General features: G+C 42.7%; 1 protein-coding gene across 1 annotated transcript in view; it reads left to right on the top strand.

The window, feature by feature from the left end:
• The window catches only part of SLC25A43 (solute carrier family 25 member 43), a 44,907-nt gene extending 34,114 nt beyond the window's left edge, over nucleotides 1-10,793 (top strand). The window contains exons 4-5 of the mRNA XM_075323835.1: nucleotides 4,859-4,993; nucleotides 8,951-10,793. Coding sequence (XP_075179950.1) covers nucleotides 4,859-4,993; nucleotides 8,951-9,157 — 342 coding nt within the window. The 3' untranslated portion in view covers nucleotides 9,158-10,793. The remainder of the gene's footprint in view (nucleotides 1-4,858; nucleotides 4,994-8,950) is intronic.
• The last annotated feature ends 9,334 nt before the right edge of the window (nucleotides 10,794-20,127 follow it).

Raw genomic sequence — 20,127 nt, forward strand, 5'->3', positions numbered from 1 at the left:
AGAGGCTGATGCTGGTGGAGGCTGATGCTTGGGGAGGCTGGGAGAGGGAGGCTGATGCTGAGGGAGGCTGGAAGGAGAGAGGCTGATGCTGGGGGAGGCTGGAATGAGAGAGGCTGAGGCTGGGAGGAGAGAGGCTGATGCTGGGGAAGGCTGATGCTGAGGGAGGCTGGGAGGGGAAAGCTGATGCTGGGGAAGGCTGGGAGGACGGAGGCTGGGAGGAGAGAGGCTGATCCTGGGGAAGGCTGGGAGAGGGAGGCTGATGCTGGAGGAGGCTGGAAGGAGAGAGGCTGATGCTGGCGGAGGCTGATGCTGGGGGAGGCTGGAAGGAGAGAGGCTGATGCTGGTGGAGGCAGATGCTTGGGGAGGCTGGGAGAGGGAGGCTGATGCTGAGGGAGGCTGATGCTGAGGGAGGCTGATGCTGAGGGAGGCTGGGAGAGGTAGGCTGAGAGAAGAGAGGCTGATGCGCACACACACACACACACACACACACACACACACGCGCGCACTGCACAACACACCACACACCACACACACACACACTGGGAACCACAAACAACTGCCCTACACAGACACCCACACACACAGACAACGCTGCACACACACAACACCCAACACACAAACACCGCGGCACACACAAATATACGCACATACCGCACAACACACACATTGCACAAAACATACCTCCCCCCAAAACACACCACACACACACACACAAACCGCGCAACACACACACAACGCTACAGACACACAGCGCTCCACAAACAACGCAACACACATACAACACCGCTCTCACCCCCCGTCACACCCAGACAACACCCAGAACATGTACAGCGCCTACACAAACACTTGGTAACTACACACAACAATATATATATATATATATATATATATATATATATATATATATATATATATATATATATATATATATATAATATATATACTAGAAGGTGGCCCGATTCTACGCATCGGGTATTCTAGAATTTACGTATTGTGTAGTTCATGTATGATTTTTGTTATATATATATATATATATATATATATATATATATATATATATATATATATATATAATTAGTGAGGTCCAGCTTGTTTTCTGGTAGTAAAGCAACCCTCAGCTGTCGGTTTTATCTTGGAAGGTTATCAAACATAGAGGGGATCCCACACCATTTTATCAAATGAAAAATAATAAAAAAAGAGGTGAGCTCTGCCCTATTTTTGATACCAGCCCCAGCTTTACCTTGGATGGTTATCAGGCTGGGAACCTGCGGTTATGTGGCCCCTCCTAGCCTAAAAATAGCAGCCCACGGCCATTCCAGAAATGGTGTTTCCTTTAGATCCACCAAGTTTGGCACCTTGCTCTGCTCTTCCCAATTGCCTGGTGTGGTGGCAATTGGGGTAATACTTTTGAGGCTCTTGTCAGCTGTGAATTGACAGCTGGCATCAAGCCCAGGGATTAGTAATAGAGAAGCATCTATCAGACACCCCCATTACTAACTGGCAAGCACAGTTAAAAAAAAATAAAACAAAAAAAAAACAACAAACCACAAAGGATAAAAAGGTTATTTGAATAAACACTCCTTCATTCACCAATTTATTAATTAAAAAGAAATCCTGGAAGTTATGCCGTAATCCACAGAGTAATGTATCACGACGTCCATCGATTGCTAAGGAGATTTGTTCTGAGAACCTTCTCATAACACAGCTCCATAGTTAACTGGCAGTCAGCTGCAGCCCAGAATTTGTCATGAGCGGTGACATCACTTGGATTACTTCGGAACTTTCAGGATTTATTTTTAATTCATAATGAGGGTGTGTTTATTTCCCAATTGGATTACGCTGGAATGTCCCCTCTTTCTTCCCCCCCTTTACTGTTCACAGCAGCTTACAGGCAACTTCCTCTTGCAATAAAGCTAACTTTATTAGCATATGAACAGTATCCAAACTCTAACACAAACTTTTGTTTAAAGTGTCCGATATGAACTCCGGAACTTTACAATTCAAGTTTGCTCATCCTTGCCCAGCAGTGATTGGCAGCTAGGAATGCATTATCACCGGTGGTCATCCAGTCTACTCAAAGGCTTCCAGAAACTAAACAGGAGGGTCTGCTTTTATGTGAAATCCACATATACAAATATATCCTCATTTGCAACCTGTGATCCGGATTTTAGTCCTCTTTTTCCTTCCATACTTTGCTGTCGGCTGAACCACAGTTTGGCTTACCGCTGTGTTGCCCGACTGTACCATACGCTGCTCTGCTGACCACTCCTGTGTTGGCAGACATCTCTGGTGGTGGACTATCTACAGAGATCAAACAAACCGAATCCATGGATATTGGTGGGTTTGGCTGACGTTAGTTTAATTTATATGGGGCCTTTTGTCACTACCTTGTAAGCGGGTCTTTATCGGACGATGGCTCTAATTGTTAATCTCCAATCTCAATGTCCCACCATGAAGCTAGAGGATTGAGAACCATCATTGAAGGGTAGGACAATCGAGACCCATGCTAGGCCCAGTTGCTTAATATCTGCTGTACTCTCCTAGGAGCAAACTAGTATGACATTAGCACAGGAACTTCATGATTATCTGCTCCAAGAATTGATAGTGGCTCAGACTATGGTTTATAGCTAAATCTAATTACTATTGTTCTACTTTCCTGCTGCCTTTTCACCCTGGTTAGTGACTCCAGAGGTTGTTATGGAGGCCTGTGTGTGCATTTGTGCCCTGTTGGGCGTAAACAGGAATTACCTGTTCTGGGTGTAGTAGAAGAACACAGTATTTCAATAGAAGCTTGAGACTGTACATAAATGTAATGCTGCACAGAGCTCTGCCCAATGTGCTACCTGTATTCCTTCATCAGGCCTCATGTCTTAAGCTGGTATGTGGAGAAACATAAATTCAGGGCTCCTTTACACTGGCTAACGCACGGTGATTTAGTAGCCTATTTAGACAGGCTGACCTCACTTTTTCTGTGGAGAGAGCGATTTTATAGATTGTTCTGTGTGTGTATAGGCTGCCATTGTTTGTCAGCACAGGTCCTGATACGCAGGATGATATGCTGCCGACAGCAATGATTTTTAAGTAAGCTTAATAATCATTTAGTTTTTGCTTGTTGTTCCACTGATCATCAGCCTTATTACACTGGCCAATTTACTGGAAATTGAGTATTTATAGGAGCGCTCCTTTCCAATAGGCGTGCAGTGTAAATGTGGGTTATGGCATTATCCCACTGCAAGTGAAAAGATGCAGTATTTGTAACTTCCATGCTAAGCAATGGAGGGTTCCTCAGGGTGTGTTCACACTTGGTGTTTTCACACCAGAAACTCTCCAATCAAAACTTCTCATTTATGGAGAATTTCGTCTCCAAAAAAAAACTTACCCTTACATGTGAGGCCACCTCTCCATTGACAATGGTGTATCCCAAAGCCTTATTCTTAAAGTAGGTGCTGGTACCCTCAGTATATCACAGAGGATACGATAAGTGTACAAGATAGGCATACGAGTGTTCTGGGTGCATATTGCTAATCCCTGCCTAACTGCCCCTGTATCTAGTAGCATAGATAAAGATATCTTTAGGAAAAGTATTTATAAAGATCCTTTATGATATGCTAATGAGCGCAGGGACTAGTCGCAAGGGTGTTGGTTAACATGCTATTCAATGTCCATTGCCCAGCTTTATCAGTGGTGACAGGCGTATCTGTGTCCATTGTCACCACTTCAGACACTGGCTATCGGGTCGGTGCGTATGATCAGAATGCCCCGCAGTTCCGGTCATTCGCACTATGAAGTTGGGTGTACACGTCCCGGCTTCAGAGAGGTCTAGTGCACATGACCGAAAGTGCTGAGCATTCTTACCCTAAAACCGGCATTCTGAAGTGGTGACAATAGACACACGCACGCGTGTCATCACTGATGACGCTGGGCAATAGACATTGAATAGCATGTTTGCACCTCCCTGTGGGCATGCTAATATTGCGGAATGAGCGCAGAAACTAATACCCTTGTGACTAGTCCCTGCGCTCATAAGCATATCATAAAGGCTTTCGAAATACTTTTTCTAAAGATCTCTATGTATCCTACTATAACCTGGGACAGTTAGGCAGGGATTAGCAATATGTACCCAGAACTGCTCGTGGATCTGGGTGCATATTGCACCTGACAAATTAACGTTAAACCACATACGTGGAAAATAATAGAATAATTGACATGACCACAACAGATTCTTTTAGTATGTGGTTTGAATTTTACCAAATTCTGACTTTAAAGAATCAGATTTGCATTAATCTGGTCTAGGTGGCATTCTTGAATTTTGGAAATTATTTATAATTTGGGAGAATTGAATTTTCTGTAAGGGCTGTTTTTGTTTTTTGTTTTTTTTTTTTAAATGGACAGATCGGTGGCTCTGTATAACCAGCGATCGGTCAAAGTTTACTGATCGGTGTTTGTTTGAATGGATGTTTATACAGGCAGACCAAAAGAAGTGATACACAGTGAGGGTAATATACCATTATCAGTGTGTGAATAGGTTGACAAAGTGCTTGTCAGTTCATGTGTTCTTTATACAGGATGATGCACCGCGAGAACTATGATCTTTGTGCTACATAAGAGATCATTTTGCCTTAATGAATGAGCGTTTTGCATCAGCAGCCTTTTTACCTGGCAAGATGGCAGTGACACAATGCTCCTTCACTATTGTCTTGCAGTGTAAATGCAGCTTTGAAGGCACCAAATTTTGCTCCCACTGCCCATTATCAGATGGGACCATAAAGATAACCAATAGTACTATTACAGTGTTTGTATTGACCCTAAGCTTTTGTCTTTTAGAAATGTAAATATAATTATCTCTTCATTATCATAGGCACAAAGCCAGGTCCTTCCACATTGTGGGGGAGTGGATGTCCACTTCAATGGTGTGCAGGATTGCTTTAGACAAATTGTGAAAACAAAAGGTGTGCTTAGTCTTTGGAGTGGACTGACTGCAAATCTAATTAAGGTAAACTTCTCTTGTTTAATTGTTTCTTAACTGTGTCTTATTTTTATAGTATCTGAGCTTTTTACTATATGCAGGGATGTTTGATTTTCCCACGGTACAGCTGAACTCTTGTGGCCCCAGCAGGGCAGACTTTCTGATTGGGTTATTTGTTAATGACTCCTTCCTACTAAAAAATAAAAAAGAATGTTCAAAATGGATAAGTCACAAATTTTTGTAATACAGTGAAGAAGTATTTGATACACTGCCGATTTTGCAAGTTTTCCCCACCTACAAATGGTGAAGAAGTCGGTAATTTATATCATAGGTACACTTCAACTGTGACAGACAGCATAAAAAAATCCAGAAAATCATTGTATGATTTTTAAATAATTTGCATTTTATTGCATAAAATAAGTATTTAATGAAAAAGATCAAAATTATATTTGATACAGAAACCTTTTTGTTTTGCAATTAGAGGTGAAACGTTTCCTGTAGTTCTTGACCAGGTTTGCACACACTGCAGCAGGGATTTTGGTGGCCTCCATACAGATCTTTTCCAGATCTTTCAGTTTTCGGGGCTGTCACTGGGAAACATTGAGTTTCAGCTCCCTCCAAAGATTTTTCTATTGGGTTCTGGTCTTTAGACTAACTAGGCCACTCCAGGACTTTGAAATGATTCTTACAGAGCCACTCCTAAGTTGCCCCCTGGCTTGTGTTTCAGGTCATTGTCTTGCTGGAAGACCCAGCTACGACCTCTCTTCAATGCTCTTAGGGGTACTTTACACGCTGCGACATCGCTACTGCGATATCGTCGGGGTCAAATCGAAACTGACGCACATCCAGTGCCGGTAACGACGTCGCAACGTGTAAAGCCTAGCTGCGCCGATAAACTATCGCAAAAACGTCGAAAATCGGTGATCTGTGTAGCGTCAGTCATTTTCATAATGTCGCACCAATAGGAGATACGATGTTGTTCGTCCTTCCTGCTGTGTGTGAAGCCGCAGGAGCGAGGAACATCTCCTTACCTGCCTCCACTGGCTATGCGGAAGGAAGGAGGTGGGCGGGATGTTTACGTCCCGCTCATCTCCGCCCCTCCGCTTCTATTGACCGCCTGCCGTGTGACGTCGCTGTGACGCCGCACGACCCGTCCCCTTAGGAAGGAGGCGAGTCGCCGGCCAGAGAGACGTCGCAGGGCAGGTAAGTGCGTGTGAAGCTGCCGTAGCGATAATGTTGGCTACGGCAGCTATCACAAGATATCGCATGTGCGACAGGGGCAGATACTATCGATGCTAGCGATGTCGCAACGTGCAAAGTACCCCTAACTGCGGGAAAGAGTTTGGTGGCCAATATCTTGCGATACATGACCTCAGCCATCCTCCCCTTTTTAATACGGTGCAGTCATCCTGTCCACCTTGCAACACCACCCCAAAAAAAAAAAAAAAAAAAAAAGAATTCCACCTCCATGCTTTATGGTCGTGATAGTGCTTTTGAGGTTGTACTCCTCCTTCTTCCTCCAAACACTGGGAGTGGTGTTTATACCAAAAAGTTTGATTTTCGTGTCCTCTGACAACATGTCTCCTGTGGATCATCTAGATGGTCATTGGCAACCTTAAAACTGACCTGGACATGTGCTGGCGTGAGCTGGGGGACCTTGTGTGCTCTGCAGGATTTTAATCCATGATGGCGTTGTGTGTTACTAATGGTAATCTTTGAGATTGTGGTCCCAGCTCTCTTCAGGTCATTGATCAGGTCTTCCCGTGTAGTTCTGTGCTGATTCCTGACCTTTCTCAACACCATGCTTACCCGTCAAAGGTGAGATCCTGCATGGAACCCCAGACTGAGCAAGATTGACAGTCATCTTGTTGCTTGCATTTTCTAATAATTGTGCCAACAGTTGTTGCCTTCTCACCAAGCTGCTTGCCAATTGTCCTGTAGCTCATTCCACTTCGTGCAGGTCTACAATTTTTGTCCCTAAATAGTTCTTTGGTCTTGGCCATAGTGGAGAGGTTGAAGTGTGATTGAGTGTGTGGTCAGGTGTCTTTTTTTATACAGTTAACAGTTAAACACGTGCAATTAATACAGATGAGTGCAGAGGAGAGCTTCTTAATGAAAAAATAACAGGACTGCGAGAGCAATAATTCTTGGTGGTTGGTAGGTGATCAAATACTTATTTCATGCAAATTAATTATTTTAAAAATCATGCAATGTGATTTCCCCCCCCCCCCCAGATATTTTAATTGTGTCTGTCACAGTTTAAGAGTACCTACAATTAAAAATTACAGACCTCTCCAATCTGCGTAGGTGGGAAAATTTGCAAATTGGCAATATTTTCCTCACTGTAGATCTGTCCTAAGCAGCGTGATGACAAAGTGTATACTTCGATGGTGTGTTTTACCCTGGCTGACCCATTGCCATTATTACTGCCAATTAGCTACATATAAGCCAACCGAGCATTTCCTGATTTTGTTCTGAGCACATTAAAACCCTCAGTCTTGGCAGCACATCGTCTTGTGTAAACAGGACATGTGCTGCAGAGAAAAATTATATTCTGAGTAAGCTCAAAAATCATTTCGCAGGACGTATGAACATTTAGCTTGTTTGTTGGGTAGCCTGTTTACACTGGCTAATTGAAAATGATAATCAAATGGTGTAAATGTACCCCCTAAGGTACATTTACACTGGACAATAATATCTTACGGGTGTTCCTAATAACTTATTTCACGATTATCACCTTGTCTAAGCAGAATGAGTCACCCAACAAATGACAAGGGAGCATTTTGTGCTTTTTCTTTTTGGCTAGATGCCAAATAACGATGCAGGTGAGAGAAAAACAGAATAGTGGTGAAAAATGCAGTGATTTTACTCTTCATCCATAGCATACAGCTCCTTTTTCATATTTCCAAGCATTCACACTTGCAGCAGGGGTGTTTGTTCCAATATCAGCTTGATTAAGCTCATAAATAACGATGAGTGAATGCTAAAATATTCGGGTTATTCGTACCGAATAGCTTGTACTATTGCAGTATTTGTCACGAATAACGAACCTAGTGCTAGTCAATGGAGAACCTGAACATTTTTCTTGAAGATTTCCCAGAAAAATGCTAGAGTTCCCCATTGACTTGCTTTAAGTTCGTTATTTGTGACTAGTAGTATAGGGATTTGGTACGAATAACCCGAATATTTTAGTTTTTGCTCAGAACCTCACAAGATACTGCTCCTATGAATCCTAACCCCTAATTGCAAGTTTTGGTCAGTTTGCCATGGAATGACGATATACAGTAGAACCTTGGATTACGAGCATAATTGGTTCCGGGACTGTGCTCTTAAACCAAGTTACTCTTATATCAAAGCAAATTATCCCATAGGAAATAATTGAAACGCAGACAATTCATTCCACAACCCAAAAATATTTACTGTGTTTATACAAACGTATTACAGTAATACAATATAATGTACTGTATTCATATAACAATATTACAGTACACTAATACAAAGTACTGTGCAGTACAGTAAAAGCATATAAAACAAAGTAAACTGCACATTAGCTTACAATAAAATTGTTGGTGGGCGGGAGATACAATACAAGTAATGTGCTGTACTGGTTATCAATAAGAAAGTACAATACTGTATCCACAAATGCAATTTGATAGACATGCTATATAGTATATACTGTACTGTGCAATGGTATACTATATACAGTACATAGGTACAGAAATGTACCGTCAGAGCGCGGTGAAAGAACAGAACCGGACTTGTACGCAGTGGGTATTTGCTCTTATTGCAAAGCATTGCTCTTAAACCAAGTTACACATTTTTAGAAAGCTTTGCTTGTCTTGCAAAACGCTCTCAAACCAAGTTACTCTTAATCCAAGGTTCCACTGTATTCAATAAATTTGTAAAGGCAGAATTCTAGTCTTGTGTATTATCTGCATCATTTTTGTGTTCTCCACTAATGACTGTTTCCCTTTACATTGACAGGTTGTTCCTTATTTCGGTTTGATGTTCACCACCTTTGAGTGCAGCAAGCGCTTCTTTCTGTATAGAAATGGTTACATTGTTTCCCCGTTAAGTAACCAGCTTATGCCAGGGGTGGACCAGAGCCTCGGACCCCGAGAGCTGGAAGAACTGCGTAAATTTCTACGACACAAAAATTTTGCAAACCGGAATCCATCTCTTAAGAGTTGAGCACAGATGGGAGAAAAAAAAATGGAAAACGCAAAAGTTTATATTTTTGGATTAATATTTAAATTCTTAAGAGTGTGTACATATATACTGCTATTTATAACAAAAGGCTGCACTGTTAACTAGACTGGCTGGTTTGTTTACAATGATGACTTCCAATTCGTGTGTTACCAGTATTTCATGTCTGTTGTCAAAGGATGAGTTACTACATGCTACAACATAAGAGGCTAGCGCTTCAAGAAACTACCTTTTTTTTAACTTTTTTTTTTTTCCTACTTAACCACTTTATACCTTGATAAAACATATTATTTATTTTTGTGTTTAAAACTGCATCAATGGCCCATGCAAAAACTGCAATTTTCCACTGACCAAACTGAGAAAAATAAAAAAAAAAGGAACAAAAACCTATTCAAGTCTATGGAGCAGAACTTAATGCTTTAAAAAGAAAGCAATAAAGCAAAATATTCACATCCATAAAGATGTCACTAACTACAAACTTTTCTCCAACACACACAAAAAATGCCCATAAATGCTTTGTGCGAATATAACTTAAATTTTATATAGAAAAAACCTTGAACAAAAACAATGAGCAAATGCCCTGCCATAAGTAAATAACCATTAGTAGCACATGGAAATAACATGGGGTAGTACGTTGACAATATTTTGATTAAAAAAGCATAAAAGCCATCCCACTGCAACAAGGTGTACCGAAACAGGATGGTCCCTAAAGGCCCCGTTACATGCGTCAGTTTATCGTGCGATTGCACCCGCCCCCATCGTTTGTGCTTCACGGGCAATTTGTTGCCCGTGTCGCACAACGTCTGTCACCAATGTCACACGTACTTACCTCACGAACGACCTCGCTGTGGGCGGCGAACATCCTGTTCCTGAAGGGGGAGGGACGTTCGGCGTCACAGCGACATCACACAGCGGCCGGCCAATAGGGGCGGAGATGAGTGGGACGTAACCTCCCGCCCACCTCCTTCCTTCCTTCCTTCCTCATTGCCGGCGGGACGCAGGTAAGCTGTTGTTCGTCATTCCCGAGGTGTCACACGGAGCGATGTGTGCTGCCTCAGGAATGACGAACAACCTGCATCCAGGAATGTGAGTGACTGATATTTTGAAAATGAGCGACATGTCAACGAGCAACGATAAGGTGAGTATTTTTGCTCGTTAAGTCGCTCGTAGCTGTCACACGCTACGATATGTCTAACGATGCTGGATTTGCATCAAGGAATACGTGACCCTGACGACTTATCGCCTGATATATCGTAGTGTGTGACTGGGCCTTAAGTCTAGACTCTCCTCTTTATGTGCCAGCACCATGTTGGGAGCATGTGTCATGGGTGACAGTCCCAGCTATAGAAGGTCACAGCATTTGGTTTCGCAAACTGCTCCTTGACCTTCTATTATTTCTGCTTGGTTTTCATCCCTTTCCCTTTTGGACTGCTATTCATCTGTACTTCCCTTTGTCTGTATATACCTTCACTTCCTATTACTTGGTACTAGTGATACTTTATAAGCCTTTATCAAGTCTTCAGTGCTAGCAGTTGTTTGCATACATCTGGAGAATCTTGGTGGTTGTTGCAGTTTCTCTCCCTGAGTTAACTGGGGATACGGTGGTTTTTTTTTTTTTTTTTTTTTTTTTTTTTTTCCTTCCCTTGCTTAACCCTGTGTGGACTTTAGCACCTAGTGGGGTTGACTAAGAGCTGCTTCTCACTTGCAAGTTTCTCGCAGTAGAGCAATGCGAGAAAATCTCGCATTGGAATCGGACACATGTTAGTGAATGATTCAGCTCGCATTTGCGTTTTTTTTTTTTTTTTTTGTTTTTGTTTTCCCCCTCAGTCCGAATCGGACTGAGAAAAAAATCGCAGCATGCTGCTTTTTTGCGAGTTTCTGCTGCGAGTCTCTCCAATGCAAGTCTATGGGAGCAAGTAAAGAATCAGATGTCATGGGACGGCACTCACACCATCCTAGTGACATCCGATTTTCTAAATACATTTCTCGCATGTTTCCTAAAACACTGGAAACGAGTGATGTCTCACAATGTCTGTCAATCACTATTCTCTGTCAGTCAGTCTCTCCCTCTCGGTCTTTATTCTCTCTCTGTCGGTCGGTCTGTCGGTCACTATCTCTGTCCCTCACTCTCTGTCCATGTCTGTCTATCCCTCTTCTCCCCCCCCCTCTCTCATACTCACCGATCACCAGCGCGGTGCTGCGCGGCATTCACACTGCTCCGGCGGCTTTTCCTCTTTTGAAAAAGCCGGCCGCTCATTATTCAATCTCGTATTCCCTGCTTTACCCGCCCACCGGCACCTATGATTGGTTGCAGTGAAACACGCCCCCACGCTGACTGACAGCTGTCTCACTGCAACCAATCACAGCCGCCGGTGGGCGTGTTTATGCGTGCGCTCCCCCCCCAATTTTAATACCAGCCAGCTAAAGCCATACGGCTGAAGGCTGGTATTCTCAGGATGGGGAGCTCCACGTTATGGGGAGCCCCCCCCAGCCTAACAATATCAGCCAGCAGCCGCCCAGAATTTCCGCATACATTATATGCGACAGTTCTGGGACTGTACCCGACTCTTCCCGATTTTGCCCTGGTGCGTTGGCAATCGGGGTAATAAGGAGTTAATGGCAGCCCATAGCTGCCACTAAATCCTAGATTAATCATTGCAGGCGTCTGAGACACCCCAAATGATTAACCTGTAAATTAAAGTTAATAAACACACATCCTTTATTTGAAATAATAAACAATAACAAAGACCCTCGTTCACCACTTTATTAAGTACGCAAAAAACCCATCCTTGTCCGACGTAATCAACGGAGATCCCTCGACGCTGTCAGCTCTGCTACATCAGAAGCTGACAGAGCGGTCACAGAGCACGACCGCTCTCTGTGAGCTCCCCGCAGCGACTGAAGTGAGTCGCGCTATCAGCGATGACGTCACTCAGGTCACCCGCGGACACTGCTCTCAGCGTGAGGACTTCTGCTGTGGCCGCGGGTAACCTCAGTGATGGCACCACTGATAGCGCAGCTCACTGAGGTAACTCGGGGGATTTGCGGTCACCGGTGAGATCTTCACCGGTGACCGAAATCAGGCCATGCCACACAGACAGAGCCGCAGGATGACAATGAAGTCGGGTGACGTTCATCCGACTTCATTCTGATCTTGCGGCTCTGTCTGTGTCTGCTGTCAGCAGCTATTCAGCTCTGCTACATCGCTCTGGCTGTGTCTGCTGTCAGCGGCCATGTAGCAGAGCTCAATGGCAGATGACAGCTGCTGAGGAAAAAAAAGGACACACACGCATTACACACGCTAGCCAAATCATTAATTTATTCAGAAATAGCATCGCACTTGTGTTGCACTCGCACCTAACATGAACTAAAATCAGCCGAGTTTTTTTTCAGCTAACTCGGACCGATTTTACTCGCATAGATGTGTTTCCAGCATAAGAGTTCATTCCATCAACTCCAGACCTAGAGCCCAGATTGGGGTCAGCCTAGGTCCTGGTATTCAGCTTGGAGCATAGGTTCTGCACCTATCTAGGGTGGTGAGGGAACCCAGCGCCCAGTAGTAGGTTTGGTCAGGGGTCACCATCTCCCCTTTCCCTTGACACAGGGTTTCCCTTCCCGTTTTCTGTTCGCTTGGTAGTTTCCCCATACCTAGAGTGACACCATGTCCCCCTATAGGGTTGTGCACCTTGTCTATTTAACTTTCCACAGGTGTCCAGGTTCTGCTCTGCCCTTGTCTATTTTGAGATCTGCTGGCACATAGAGGTGAAGAGTTAAGGCCCCGTCACACTAAGCAACATCGCTAGCAACATCGCTGCTAACGAACAACTTTTGTGACGTTGCTAGCGATGTTGCTGTGTGTGACATCCAGCAACAACCTGGCCCCTGCTGTGAGGTCGTTGGTTGTTGCTGAATGTCCTGGGCCATTTTTTTAGTTGTTGCTGTCCCGTTGTGAAGCACAGATCGCTGTGTGTGACAGCGAGACAGCAACAACTAAATGTGCAGGCAGCAGGAGCCGGCTTCTGCGGAGGCTGGTAACCAATGTAAACATCGGGTAACCAAGAAGCCCTGTCCTTGGTTACCCGATATTTACCTTTGTTACCAGCCTCCGCCGCTCTCACTGTCAGTGCCGGCTCCTGCTCTGTGCACATGTAGCTGCAGGACACATCGGGTTAATTAACCCGATGTGTGCTGTAGCTAGGAGAGCAAGGAGCCAGCGCTAAGCAGTGTGCGCTGCTCCCTGCTCTGTGCACATGTAGCTGCAGCACACATCGGGTAATTAACCCGATGTGTGCTGTAACTAGGAGAGCAGGGATCCAGCGCTCAGTGTGCGCTGCTTCCTGCTCTCTGCACGTGTAGCTCCGTGCGCTGGTAACCAAGGTAACTATCGGGTTGGTTACCCGATATTTACCTTAGTTACCAAGCGCAGCATCTTCCACGCGGCGCTGGGGGCTGGTCACTGGTTGCTGGTGAGCTCACCAGCAACTCGTGTAGCGACGCTCCAGCGATCCCTGCCAGGTCAGGTTGCTGGTGGGATCGCTGGAGCGTCGCAGTGTGACATCTCACCAGCAACCTCCTAGCAACTTACCAGCGATCCCTATCGTTGTTGGGATCGCTGGTAAGTTGTTTAGTGTGACTGGACCTTTAGGGTTCATCCTTTTTGAGTACCCCTTATCATGGTGGGGATGGCTTTTTACAATGTTTTGATCAAAATGGTGTTAAATAAGTACCCTATTTCCATGTAGTATTACCATTTATTTACTTACTGCAGGGTATTTGCTCATTGTTTTTGTCCCTTGCTTTGTCTGTTAATGTCCAGTGTGAATATGCACCACATTGTTCTCATTGTAACAGGTGTGGTGGCACATTTTTTTTTCGGTTTTACTTAATTGTATAGATCCATGAACAATCCAAAAAAAAGGCACTCACTGGGCTGCTGTGAAGAATCTTATTTAAACACCAACACCACAATATCAACAATTGCTTGCTACATAAAATAACACCAATCTTACAGCCAAAACAAGCAATATACACAGTATAAACTTCAAATTGCTTTATTAACAATAGATTTAGGTAAAATGAATCAAATGGAACCACCCAGATGACGGATGGAATGATGCACATGGGGGACACAGCACTAGTGGTGAAAAATACACACCAACATATACCAGCAGGATAGTAAGACAGATAATTATTAAATATGTGCTTAGCAGTAAGAGTCACAGTCAGTTTATTACAAGATATATAAATAAGTTATGTATAAGGACAGTGAGGTTAAGATTGCAAGGCACAATTCATATTACCAAAGAGTAAAAAATCCAAGAAGGTATCAGTGCAGCAGCCCCCACGAACACTGACGCGCGTTAGGAATAGACTGGACGAAGCACGGTAGCTGCGAAACACGCGTCAGTGTTCGTGGGGGCTGCTGCACAAACCTTCTTTGGATTTTTTACTCTTTGGTAATATGAATTGTGCCTTGCAATCTTAACCTCATTGTCCTTTTATACATAATTTTTTATTTATATATCTTGTAATAGACTGACTATGACTCTTACTGCTAAGCACATATTTAATAATGATCTGTCTTACTATCCTGCTGGTATATGTCGGTGTGTATTTTTCACCACTAGTGCTGTGTCCCCCATGTGTATCATTCCATCCGTCATCTGGGTGGTTCCATTTGATTCATTTTACCTAAATCTAGTGTTAATAATGCAATTTGAAGTTTATACTGTGTATATTGCTTGTTTCGGCTGTAAGATTGGTGTTATAGAATCTTATTTAATCCATTACAGGTGATATAAAAGTCTGTGGGGGAGGGAGGAGCACGCGGGACGACGGCCGTTTCGTGCCTGTACGGCACTTCGACGGGTCCACATAAATTGTATAGATGTATTGTTTATAGAAAATAGCTTTTTTTTTTGTTTTTTTTATGTCTTGCCAGTGTTGGCGCTCGTTCACACGTCTATATATTTGATTTGAGTGATGTCTGTAGAAGGGGAAAAAAAGACTATACGTGGACCGCACTAGGACTTGTGTTATTCAATGGAGCAGTGCAGATGAGCAATTTTTTTTTTTTTAAATATATTTTTTAATGAATTCGTATGTGGAGGAAAAAATTGCAGAATGCACAAGTTGTTTGTTTTTTTTTTCCATGTTATGGATGAGACTTGCCTAATCAACTGGGTGCGCAAAAATAAAAAAAATTCTGATGCCATTTGGAGCCACAGTGTGGCCCCAGATTTTTACATAGGAAGCTGTAAATGGTCTTGAAGAATTAACTGCTGCTCGAAAAGAAAAAAAAAAACAAAAACAAAACCGCTTGCACACAGATAACATAATGTAGGAAATCGTCTGAGTTTTCTGGATGATACACTGACTATCATTTTATACAATTGTATAAACCTGACCTTATTGTGCATTTGGGCTGGGACTATTATATATTTGTCTTTAGAATACTTTTATATGTTTAAAATTGACAATTACTGTACAAAATGTATATTTCCACTAAATCTTTTATTGCATTCTGCAAATAACAGAATTAAATTATTTTCAATAACACACAAAGGTTGTTATACTATGTATGTCTAAATGAGAGATGTTGGATGCAGTGCTGGAAAGTGTCCTTTTATCCAGAGCAATTGATCAGATCACTTTTTTTTTTTTTTTCTTTCCTTGTTTTCAAATCCGCTTTGGGAAAATGAAATCTGGAGTCCGATTTACTGTGGGCCACGTTATATTAGGGCCAATTTTGGAGGGTGATAATATGTAAAACGGTGGAAAAATTGATTTGACTAGAAAAGAATATTCAAGAAGCCCTTGCACTTCTTTCAACACTTCCATGGTGCTCATTTCACAGTTTGCTAACTGATCAGAAAAGTGGTGGTAATTTAAGATCTTGCCAGGTCCTATCTAAAACCATTTAACCCTTTACCAGTACAGGTGCGTGAATAAATTTAGATGAACAACCGTGGAATGAACGAATGTCTATGGAGCGATCATCACACTAACACATTTTGGCTGAAAATGGCCTCTAAAGTCATTAAAGGGACTTGTCAGCACAGAATGACTATTCAAAGCCAGTACAGGCGCTCTGTGCATCATGGCGCGGCCGTACATTTATGCCCTGTGCGCACGCTGCGTTTTTTCATGCGTTTTTGCGGCACAAATTTCTTGAGAAAATGGTTGTAACCTTTCTGCAGACATTCCTTAGCAAAACCTATGGAGAAAAAAAAATAGCTGTGCGCACACTGTTATTTTCTCAAGAAAATTCTTTCTGCAGAATCTCTTGAGGAAAAATGTGCATGTCACTTCTTTTCTGCAGATACCTGCGTTTTTTTTGCCATAGATAATGGTAAAAAAACGCAGGGACCAACCTGCAGGAAAAAATGCATCAAAAACGCATGCGTTATTGGTGCGTTTTAACACAAGTGCGCTAATCTTTCAGAATCAAGCAATTTCTTGAGAAAAATCCTTTTTTCTAGAGCGCACAGGGCCTTAGGTGCACTTTCTCATCTTCTTTTCAATCTTGTTTTTGCTCTTGGTTTTGTCCTGCCATGATGCACCAAGAGACTGTTCTTGGTGTGAAAAGTTATGTGCTCACAGTTGCTTTAAACCTGACCATACAAGTTCAGAGATGTCAGGCGACCATCTTTTTGAGAATATTTTTTCCACAATTGTTTAAAGGTAGTGATGAGTGAATAGTAACAGTTTGTGCTCAGATTATTCGTAACAAATCCCAAAGTACTATTTCGGTTTTCATTACGAATAAGAAACCTAATGCAAGTCAATGAGGGGGAAACAGCATTTTTCTTGTGACGAATACTGGAATAGTACTTTTGTATTTGGGAAATATAATCCAAACACTGATAGTTAAGGTGGTGTCACACACAGCGACAACGACGTCGCTGCTACGTCACCATTTTCTGTGACGTTGCAGCGACGTCCCGTCGCTGTCGCTGTGTGTGACATCCAGCAACAACCTGGCCCCTGCTATGAGGTCGCCGGTCGTTGCTGAATGTCCAGCTTCATTTTTTGGTCATCGCTCTCCCGCTGTGACGCACACATCGCTGTGGGTGACAGCGAGAGAGTGACGAAATGAAGGGAGCAGGAGCCGGCGTCTGGCAGCTGCGGTAAGCTGTAACCAGGGTAAACATCAGGTAACCAAGGGAAGAGCTTTCCCTGGTTACCCGATATTTATCTTCGTTACCAGCGTCCGCTCTCGCTGTCAGTGCCGGCTCCTGCTCTCTGCACATGTAGCTGCAGTACACATCGGGTAATTAACCCGATGTATACTGTAGCAAGGAGAGCAGGGAGCCAGCGCTAAGCGCGGCTCCCTGCTCGCTGCACATGTAGCACAGCGTCGTTATGATCGCTGCTGCTTCTGCTGTGTTTGACAGTTAAGCAGCGATCATAACAGCGACTTACAAGGTCGCTGTTACATCACAGAAAATGGTGACGTAACAGCGACGTTGCTGTCGCTATGTGTGAACCCAGCTTTTACTATTCGCCCATCACTATTTGTAGGTGGTTCTTTGTTCTAATATCCGGCTTCCAGGCATAAAAAAAAAAAAGACTAAAAGGATTTTCACACCTGATATGGGACATGTTTGATCCTCCATCTCCCCTGACATAATCTGTTAGTAAGCTCCCATACACTCCAGTTCAAAACATTAACCCTTTAGTGACGGAGCTAATGTTCACCTTTATGACCAGACCAAATTTTGCAATTCTGACCAGTGTCACTTCATGAGTTTATAACTCTGGAATGCTGCAACCGATCCCAGTGATTCTGAGATTGTTTTTTTCGTCACATATTGAACTTCATGTTAGTACCAAATGTAGGACAATATTTTTTGTTTATGGAAAAAAATTAATTTTGGGAAAAATTTTGAAAATTTAGCAATTTTCAACTTTTGAATTTTTATACCGTTAAACCAGAGTTATGTCACACAAAATAGTTAATAAATAACATTTCCCACTTGTCCACTTTACATCAGCGCGATTTTGGAACCAAAATTTTTTTTTGTTAGGAAGTTAGAGGGGTCCAAAGTTTATCAGCGATGTTTCATTTTTACATCAAAATTTACAAAACCATTTTTTTAGGGACCACATCATATTTGAAGGGACTTCGATAGGCCTAGATGACAGAAAATACCCAAAAGTGACACCATTCTAAAAACTGCACCCCCCCAAAGTACTCAAAATCACATTCAAGAAGTTTATTAACCCTTCAGGTGCTTCACATGAACAAAAGCAATGTGGAATGAAAAAAAGCAAAAATAAAATTTTACCTATAAATGCTGCTCTAACCCAAATTTATTCACTTTTAGAAGAAATAATACAACAAAATGAACATCAAAACTTGTTACCCACTTCTTATGAACGCGCCGATACCCCACATGTGGTCAGAAACCTCTGTTTGGATAAATGGGAGGGCTCGGAACAGGAGGAGCAATATTTGAATTTTGGAAAGCAAATTTGGCTGAAATAGATTGCGGGCACCATGTTGCATTTACAGGTCCGCTAAGGTACCTAAACAGAAGAATCCCCTCACAAGTGATTCCATTTTGGAGACTAGACCCCTCAAGGCCTCTATCTAGGGGTATAGTGTGCATTTTGGACCCACAAGTATTTCACAGATTTTTTTAACGTTACGTTGTCATATTGAAAATGTTAATAATAAATTTTCTCAAAAAATGTTGCTTTAGCATAAATTTTCTCACTTTTTCAAGAGGTAATTCCAAAAATTTGACTTAAACGTTTGTTATCCACTTTCTTATGAGCGCGGTGATACCTCACATGTGGTCTGAAACCTTTGTTTGGACAAATGGGAGGGCTTGGAACGGAAGGAGCAGTATTTGAGTTTTGGAAAGGAAATTTGGCTGAAAAAGATTGCGGGTACCATGTCGCATTTGGAGGTCCCCTAAGGTACCTAAACAGCAGAAACCCCCCCCCCCACAAGTGACCCAATTTTGGAAACTAGGCCCCTCAAGGAATTTATCTAGATGTTTGGTGACTACCCTGAACCCCCAGGTGCTTCACAGAATTTTGTAACGTTGAGCCATGAAAATAAAAAAATAACATTTTACCACAAAATCGTTACTTCAACCAGGTAGCTTTTTTTTTTTTTTTACAGGAGTAAAAGGAAAAAATTCAGCATAAAATGTATTGTGCAATTTCTCCTGAGTTCGCTGATACATCATATGTGGTGGAAATCAACTGTTTGGGTGCACAGCAAGGCTCGGAAGGAAAGGAGCACCATTTGACTGCAAAATTGGCAGGAATTATTAGCGAACACCATTTTGCGTTTGGTGACCCCAGTGAGGTGCCTAAACAGTGGAGCTCCCCCACAAGTGACCCCATTCTGGAAACTAGACCCCTCAAGGATTTTATCTAGGGGTATAGTGTGCATTTGAACCCACAGATACTTCATAGAATTTCATAACCTTAGGTAGTCATATTGAAAATTTTGATTTTTTTTTTTTCTTTTCAGAAAAATGTTGCTTTAGCACAAAATTCCTCACTTTTCAAGAGGAAATACCAAAAAATGGAGCACACAGTTTGTTATCCAATTTCTTATGAGCGCAGTGATACCCTATATGTGGTGAAAAAAGCTCTGTTTGGACAAACGGTAGGGTTCGGAATGGAAGGAGCATGATTTGAATTTTGTAAAAGTTGAAACAAATTGTGGGCACCATGTCGCATTTGCAGGGCCCCTAGGTCACCTATATAGCAGAAAACCCCACAAGTGACCCCATTTTGGAAACTAGACCCTTCAAGCACTTTATTCAGGGGTATAGTGAGAATTTTGAATCTACAGGTACTTCACAAAAATGTTGCTGTTGCGCCAAATTTCTCACTTTTAGGCTATGTGCCCACAATCTGGCGACACTGTCTAGGATGCAGTGCCAGCCCTCCTGCAGAGATGTGAGTGTTGTCCACTGGAGAATGCAGCT

This window comes from Anomaloglossus baeobatrachus, chromosome 9 (assembly GCF_048569485.1).
Source record: "Anomaloglossus baeobatrachus isolate aAnoBae1 chromosome 9, aAnoBae1.hap1, whole genome shotgun sequence".
NCBI lineage: Eukaryota > Metazoa > Chordata > Amphibia > Anura > Aromobatidae > Anomaloglossus > Anomaloglossus baeobatrachus.